Source organism: Rhinopithecus bieti, unplaced genomic scaffold (genome assembly GCF_001698545.2).
Source record: "Rhinopithecus bieti isolate Rb0 unplaced genomic scaffold, ASM169854v2 scaffold_57691, whole genome shotgun sequence".
Taxonomy (NCBI): domain Eukaryota; kingdom Metazoa; phylum Chordata; class Mammalia; order Primates; family Cercopithecidae; genus Rhinopithecus; species Rhinopithecus bieti.
The window spans coordinates 4,025,024-4,033,320 of NW_016824383.1; the positions used below are offsets into that span (position 1 = coordinate 4,025,024).

An 8,297-nucleotide genomic window follows, 5' to 3' on the forward strand; every position below is an offset into this window, starting at 1 on the left:
CCCCCCCCCCCCCGCCCGGGGGACAAAAAAGGCCCCGTCAAAAAAAAAAAAAAAAAAAAAAAATTAGCAAAATTAGCCCAGTGTGGTGGTGCACACCTATGATCCTAGCTACTTGGGAGGTTGAGGTGGGAGGATTGCTTGAGCCCAGGAAGTTGAGGCTCCTGTCAGCCAAGATCCAGCCTGGGTGACAGAGGGAGATCGTGTCTCAAAAAATAAATAAAATAAAATGGAATTAACTAAGGACAGGTGCACATAGCAGATACTTAATATTTATTGAATTAAGTGAACTTTGAAAAACTGTAAGCCTTAAGTGTTTTTTTTTCAAACGTAATGTGTCTATTGAAGGATATTTGTAGATAAAGGAAAATAAACCCTCCCACTCAGAGTTAATCATGGCTTTTTTTCTCCTGTCATATTTCATTAGGGTGACCATTTTCCTACTAGTATCACTTAAAATTTTTTTTTCCTTCTCATGTAATACCATTCAAATAGTACAAAGACTTGGCTTAATGTGAAATTGAGTCTTCTTTCCACCTCAGTCCCCAGTCTTGTAGTTCTCTGTTACAGAAAAGTACTATTCGATTCTCAGCAATTGTCTCATGTAGTCTTTCAGAAATATTCCAAGTATATAAATAGTAATACTTTGACATTTTTATACATTGATTTCCCCCTTATGTATGTATGTTTGAAACACTTCCATATCAGTACATGTAATCTGAATCATTCTTGTTAGTGGCTTCATAATAGCTGTATGAATGCACTATAGGTTATTTCCAGCATTTTACTTGCATAGTGTTTTTGGTCAGCATCATTTGGATATGGCATGTAAAGTTAATTTTGACAAAGGCCAAGACTTTTCGGGTTACATGTAATTTTATGTAAATCTTACAGGTGAATATGAGAAGGGCGTAGACCATCTGACAAATGCAATTGCTGTGTGTGGACAGCCACAGCAGTTACTGCAGGTCTTACAGCAAACTCTTCCACCACCAGTGTTCCAGATGCTTCTGACTAAACTCCCAACAATTAGTCAGGTAAGGAATTGGAATGTTATGACATAAAAGGGAGTCGGATTTAGAACTGAATGATTAGGGACATTTTAAAATGAGCCTAGTGAACATGATGAAATAAACTCGTGTATAATGAAAACAAACGAGAATATCAGTGCTTGACATTTTCTTCTCTGATGGGAAACATCCAGATGACTGCCCAAATCTAGTGATTGTGCCCTGGAGTGGATCGGGAAGTGTGTGTCTTAGTGATAAGTCTCAGGTCTTAGTAGTCAGCTGTCCAAATTCAGGTCACTCTTGGGTACTTTCTACAAGTAGCTTTCTGCCTACTCTTCCAGGAGACCATGCCTTCTGTTAGGTGATCTGACAAAGGAGCCTAGGTAGCTGTAGCCTAGATACTAGGGCATTCAGGAGCATGGATTCCCTCTGACTCACTTGTGTAAAGGCTCAGTGCCTCTGCTGCTGCTGCGGTGCGCTTTGAGTTTGTAGTTACTTGACGACATCCCCAAATCCCTACTCAAAAATGCAAAATGCCATTAATATACTGTAAAAGATTAACTTATGTGTAAATTAGGAGTCAACTAAAATGCTTTCTGTTCATTTTGAGTTCAAGGAGCCCAAATGAATCTACTTTTTGGAATAGTGTGTCAATTACATGTGTCGATTTCCCAAGTTGGTATGATTAAAGCAGTGAATGATGATAGGAAGTATTTACAGAACTTGATAGTTTTAACTGGTTAATTTTCAAACTGATTTTACTCAACTGAATTAGAAAAGGACTGGAAAGAAAGTAAAGGTCCCAACGATTTGAGGGAACGAGTTGGACAACCAAGGACTTGGGTCTAAATTGTTTTTATTTAGACTAATGTGGTTCTAGTTCTAGAGGATTCGTACTGGAATCATCAGTTTAATATTATGCTGTTTGAAAGGCAGCATAGTATATAGTACTTTTGGAAAACTGGCCAGAGGGTGATGTTTTTTGGAATATTTGTGAATTCACTATGAAGCCTAATTCCTTAAAAATGACCTCTGAATCACTCAGTGTTCTAGGTTTGCCTGGGAGTGAAAAGAAATTTTAAATTCTTTTTGGTTTTAGTTACATAATTGACTGATGTAGTATTATGTAATGATGGCTGGATACAGTGTCTCATGCCCTATAATCCTAGCACTCACTTGAACTCAGGAGTTCAAGGCCAGCCTGGGCAACATGGTAAAACCCTGTCTCCACCAAAAATAAAAAAAATTAGCCGGGCGTGGTGGCATGAGTCTGTGGTTCCCGCTACTCAGGAGGTTGAGTTGGGGGAGGATCGCTTCAGCCCAGTAGGCAGAGGTTGCAGTGAGCCGAGACTGTGCTACTGCACTCCAGCCTGGGTGTCAGAGACCCCATCTGAATTAAAAATATATATAATGTAATGCTCTGTCTCCTTTAGCCGGGCATGGTGGCACGAGTCTGTAGTCCCAGCTACTCAGGAGGCTGAAGTGGGGGAGGATTGCTTGAGCCCAGGAGGCAGAGGTTGCAGTGAGCTGAGATTGTGCTACTGCATTCCAGCCTGGGTGACAGAGACCCCATCTGAATTAAAAATATATGTAATGTAATGCTTTGCCTCCTTTGTTAACTTGACTTTTGAAATGGGACCGACAGTAGTGTGATCATTGTTTTCTTGGATGCTGACGGTGTGTAAAGTATTACATGTTGAGTTAAATGTCAGAATGGGTGAATTTTACCAAGATTCAATTATTTGAATACAGAGAGCATTTTATGTTGAAGTTAGAATCCTGATTACATGCTTATGACACTTTAAAAAACTATTTTTTTTTCTTTCAGAGAATTGTAAGTGCTCAGAGCTTGGCTGAAGATGATGTGGAATGAGAAACAAATGTCAACATAATAAAATCTTAGTTAAAAATATTTTAAAAAGTCTTGGTAGTTGAGCAGCTCTGGGGAAATAAGGGCAAATATGCTTGTTATGAACTACACTGAAATCTACCAAAGTTAATGTTTACTTTGTGTAGATCCATTTGTCTATTTTATTTATTTTCCCAGTGAAAAGTGTATTTTGATAATTTTTCATTTTATAAATACACTATGAGTTACTGAAATATGGATTTTGTTTATTCCTGAAACATAGTTAAACTGTACATATGACATGGCTTATGTTAAAAATACCCAGTGCTCAGTTTTGAAAGATAGGCAAAAAAAAAAAAGTATAGGAGAAATTGAAGAATGTACACTTTAGCTAGCACATTTTGCTGTAAATCCGGAAATTTGATAGGCTTGTGTATGTGAAAACTGAGCATTGAAGGTTTTGATTGATCATTTCTTTCCATTTAATCTCTGAGACGTAAGTATGTGAGGTGTGCTGCTGTGCTGGGTTAACAGCTTCCTTCCCTTTCTGCGTATCAGTCTTGAAATGTTCTGTTTAAATCAGTAGGCTTAATGTGTTCTGGGTATTTATCTCCTTGTATTTTAAATATATGTAATTCCTAATAGCACCAGGAATTAGATCTCTGTACACCCCACTCTAGCCTTGTGAGCTTCGCCAGTTAGTGTGTGCTCACTTTCCCTCCATTTGTTACATGAGAGAATGCGTCTGCTGATCTCTGAAGTGTCCCTTTTAGCTTCTGATTCATTGGGTTCTGTTGGGCATCTTTAAATCCACCTTAACCTGAGGAATGTATGTGGGCAGCCAGGCCCTGCTTTTTTTTTAATATTCTGAATTTTGCATGCTTGCCTGACTTAGTATTTCTGAATTGATCTTTTTTTTTTAATGGTATAACTATCTTGATTTTCACTGAAATTATATGGTTCTGTCACTACTTTGTAAATTAATCCGAAACTTTTAAGGTAACTGGGATGATCTGCTTGTAAAAATGTTTGTTGCCTTTTGCTTTTATCTTCAGTGTACCTCCTCAATCCTACTTCAACTGGATTAATTTATCTTGTTAAACGATGAGAGTAAGTTGCAACCTTGTGACTGAAGACTTGAAAAGAGTGGAGCAGGTGGGACCTCTTATTCTCAAATAGTGACATATTCTCCGTAGTCACAGATCCAGTTTCAGAACTGAGTAAGGATCCTTGGTACTGGTGGCATCTGTTGAACTGAGGAGCCTTTCTCATTGTGAAGATTGCCTTTGTTCTGTCTAAAAGTCTGTGGAGAAATCCCAAAGACTTTTCCTATGTACTAGGCATTTTATTTTGGTTGACTTACAAACTCTTCTTAGAAATCATTAATCTCGGTTTTTTTGTGGTGTAGTGGAAAGAGAAACAGTTCTAGTTTCTGCCTCTGATTAGCCGCACAGCCTTGAACAAATCACATTTCATCTTTGAACTTACCTCTACTGTTAAACTAGGCGACTCACATTTGAGGACTTTTTTCGGGTATCTTGAGGGTTTGTGATCCTGAATCCTTAAACAGTGCTTTTTTGTTACACAGGATGTTTTTCGGGGGATGACCAGAACAGACGTGCCAGTTAGTTTTATTAGTGGGATCCCAAATCCAGAGCAGTGCAGTGGTGATTGGTCAGTGACTCACCAGGCAGCTAAGAAGTCTTAGGCAGCAGCCCAGATGTGTGTAGAGGGGCAGTTAGAGGGAGAACAGATGGGAAAGGCAGCAAGAGGCAGACAGCTCAGCAAGGAAAGAGCAGACTCGGAAAAAGGAGGGCTGGCTGGAGGAGTGAGGGGCAGCTTAAGTTTGGGGAGGGTAGAAACGCCGTTTCCTTGGTAACTGGAGTGCAGTATGAGCTGGTTATCACTTGGCTCTGAACATACTGGCTTTGCTGTAATGCTTGAAAAGGCAGTGATACCTTCATTTTACAGCTCATTAAGCCAAGTACATTTTCTTATTTAAATGACAACTTTGGTGCTTTAAAATGAGGTACCACTTAAGCTAGCTGTGTCAAGTTAAAAAAAATCAGCACTTTTTTCTCCCAGAAATGCAATTGCCAAACACTATCCATTCCCATCTTAAGTTTTACAAGGTGATAGAATCAGCTCGTTGTAGTGATGCTGGCCAAATGGTGCTCACCGGGTGAGAACGGAAAAACCCCAGATTTCAGTGAACTAATACACAGCTTGAGTGTTTCCATGTGCTAATGTTGCACACTTACTAAAAACAAAAACTTTGGAAATGGAAAATAATGTAGTAGTGCAACAGTTGACATGCTTCTTTGGGCAAAGATACATTGTTTTGTTCCACAATTTGTACTTAAAGGCGAAATAACATTTAAGACGTAGACTTACTGGCCTTAGCAATGCTGGCCTCTTAACTGGTAACTAGAACTTAGGTTCACATTTATGTAAAGTGTGTAAAACCTAGTAGAGCGCGCATAGTAGGCACTCAGGAAATGTTTGGTTCTTTTTGCCCCTCGGTAAGTTTATTTTACCATCTTCCCGCCTGCCATTCTGACTATTAAATCAGCCTGTGGACCAGAGTGTTAATGAGAGTTGTTGCAGAAGAGACTGAGAAAATTGGTATATCATGCAGATAACATACAAAATCTTTTTGTAACGTAAAAAAATGCAGTTTTATTATTGCTTGTGCCTCAACTGTTTAAGTGACTATTAAAGGGCTTGGAGAAAACTTTGGCTTGGCGTATGTTTGGAGAAGTCAACTCTGCTGAATTTGATGAGTCTGAAGCTGTGGGTTTTTTGTTATTAACGTCTTTCAGGATGTCTAGAGCTGCAGGCTTCTCTGCCAGGAGAATGCACATTTGCCTCAGATTCCAGGTGAAAATCCCTGTGGTAGTGTCAGCTCCCGAGGGCTTCCGGGTGGTGGTGGGCCCAGCTTCAGGAGATAGCAGTCACCTGGAAGGCCCGTTAAAACAGATTCCTGAGAGAGGAGCTCAGTGGTGATCTTGCTGACATGTGAAACATGAAGCCTTGTTAGAGAAACTAGCTGTGTTAAGGTTACAGAATATGTACATTAGCATTGTAAGAAGCGGCTAATTGGTAGCAGAACACGCTAGCTGAGAATATGTTGTATTCTACATCACTGATAAGGATCTGAAGCGTACAAGTCATCAGTATCAGATCTATGAGAGTTTTTGTAATTTTCTCTAAGATAAAATTCTCATTGCTACCTCCAAAGTTATATTAATTGTAAAAGTGATGCTTTGGAGAGGGTGGAAGGGAGTATGCCCTAGCCTCGGCTCCTGCCACAAACTGCCCAGGTAAGCAGGACCTGAGTGTGTTGGAAAGACTGAGTTGAAGAGCAGATTGACACAGGAGGGCTGGAATGAACTTTGGCTAGAGCAGGGCTGTCCAATCTTTTGGCTTCCCGGGGCCACACTGGAAGAAATTGTCTTGAGCCACACATAAAATACACTAACACTAACGATAGCTAATGAGCTAAAAAAAAAAAAAAAAATCGCAGAAAAATCTCATAGTGTTTTAAGAAAGCTTATAAGTTTGTGTTGGGCCACATTCAAAGTTGCCCTGGGCCACAGGTTGGACAAGCTTGGGCTAGAGCCAGAGGCCATGGGAGACAGGACTCAGGGCAAGGAGTAGGGCCTCTGCCAGAACTCCTTAAGCCAGGTGCCATGCTCACCTGTAATCCCAGTGCTCTGGGTAGGCCAAGGGGTGGGAGGGTCACCTGAGGCTAGGAGTTCCAGAACTTCTTTGGCAGCATAGAAGACTTGTCTGTTTTTTTAGTCTCTATTGCCCAGGCTGGAATTCCTCTCAGGTGCAAGCGATTCTCATGCCTCAGCCTCCCAAGCAACTGGGGTTACGGGCCCGTGCCACCACACCCAGCTGATTTTTGTAGACGGGGGTTTCACCATGTTGGCCAGGCTGGTCTCAAACTCCTGGCCTCAAGTGATCCATCCTCTTCGGCCTTTTCAAATGTTGGGATTACAGGTGTGAGCCACCCTGCCGGCCAGAAGAGCCCATCTCAACAAAAATGAAAAAATTGGCTGGATGTAGGGCACACCTGTAGTCATAGCTACTCATGAGGCTGAGGTGGGAGGATCGCTTGGGCCCAGGTGATGGCACCACTGTACTCTAGCCTGGGCAACAGAGCGAGACCCTCTCTCATTAAGAGAAAGACAAACTTGCTCCTCTTTTAGCCCATCCAGAAGATCCTGTTTTATCTGGAAGCTCCCCCTGGTGTCTCCATTCTTCCTGGGTGATTTCTCCCTCTCTGCCTTCAGCAGTCACCTCTAGCTGATGACTTCCTCCTGCCCCACTTCTTTCCAGCCTCACTGCCACTATTTTAGGTAACCTAGAGTTATTGCAGGTCTTGTCTCCAATCCACTCACCGCCTGAGGAATTGCTCAGAAACATCATGTCCCTCGTATGGCATCCGAGGTCCTCATAATCTGGCCTGATTAACTCCGATCTCACCTCATACAGCATCCTTCCCCCAAATGTGCCTTCCTCTTCAGCTATCCTGTGGGGTTCCCTATGCCTTGGGCCGGGCACTATGCCTATCACCCCAGATAGCTGGATAAACAAAATACTCCCTGATTTTACCATCTCGTTGAGAGAGACTTAATGTGGCAGGCCCAGGTCCAGGGTTCTGTGCCCCATGTTGGAGATGCTAGGATCTCCATCCCTGGGATATTCCTATGGCATTTACCAATGTCTACTGTCACTTTCCTGGTGACTTGTCCATCTTTCCCATGAGACAGCTCCCAAGACATGTCTTACTAACCATCGGATTCCCCAGCATAGAGCATAGTTAAAATGCTTGGTAAATCATGAATGGAAATCCAAATTAACAGAAATGGGATTTTTTTTCACCATAAAATTTAAAAGATTCTTTGGGATAACACATGCCAAGTAAGTGGAAGGAAAGAAACATTGTAAGGAGTAATCTATTTTAAAAGCCACTTAACTTACTTGATTATTAGTATAAATTTGAGAACAGGAGAAGGGAAGGGATCTATTCAGCTTTCTTCATATTTCTTGATAGCCTCCTAACGTAACAACAAAATGCCAAAAAAAGCAAACCTGGCAGCCTTTGAAGAGCATTCATAAAGGTTTTTGTTTTGTTTTTTGAGACAGTCTGCTCTGTTGCCCAGGCTGGAGTGCAGTGGCACACCCATGGCTCACTGCAGCCTCCTCCTCCTGGGTTCAAGCGATTATCCTGCTTCAGCCTCCCGAGTAGCTGGGATTACAGGCGTGCACCACCATGCCTGGTTAATTTTTTTTTTTTTTTTTTTTTGTACTTTTAGTAGATACAGGGTTTCACTATGTTGGACAGGCTGGTCTCAAACTAAAAAAAAAAAAAAATTCTGAGATGGCCTTTTAGAAAAAACCCAAAACATAATTTGAGTCATTTTGAACCA

The 8,297-nt window shown here is 41.3% G+C and overlaps 1 protein-coding gene across 1 annotated transcript in view; it reads left to right on the top strand.

Annotated features, from left to right (window-relative positions):
• Positions 1 to 5,590, top strand: part of TOMM20 (translocase of outer mitochondrial membrane 20) — a 19,672-nt gene extending 14,082 nt beyond the window's left edge. Inside the window, exons 4-5 of the mRNA XM_017862267.1 lie at positions 892 to 1,034; positions 2,836 to 5,590. Coding sequence (XP_017717756.1) covers positions 892 to 1,034; positions 2,836 to 2,880 — 188 coding nt within the window. The 3' untranslated portion in view covers positions 2,881 to 5,590. The remainder of the gene's footprint in view (positions 1 to 891; positions 1,035 to 2,835) is intronic.
• The last annotated feature ends 2,707 nt before the right edge of the window (positions 5,591 to 8,297 follow it).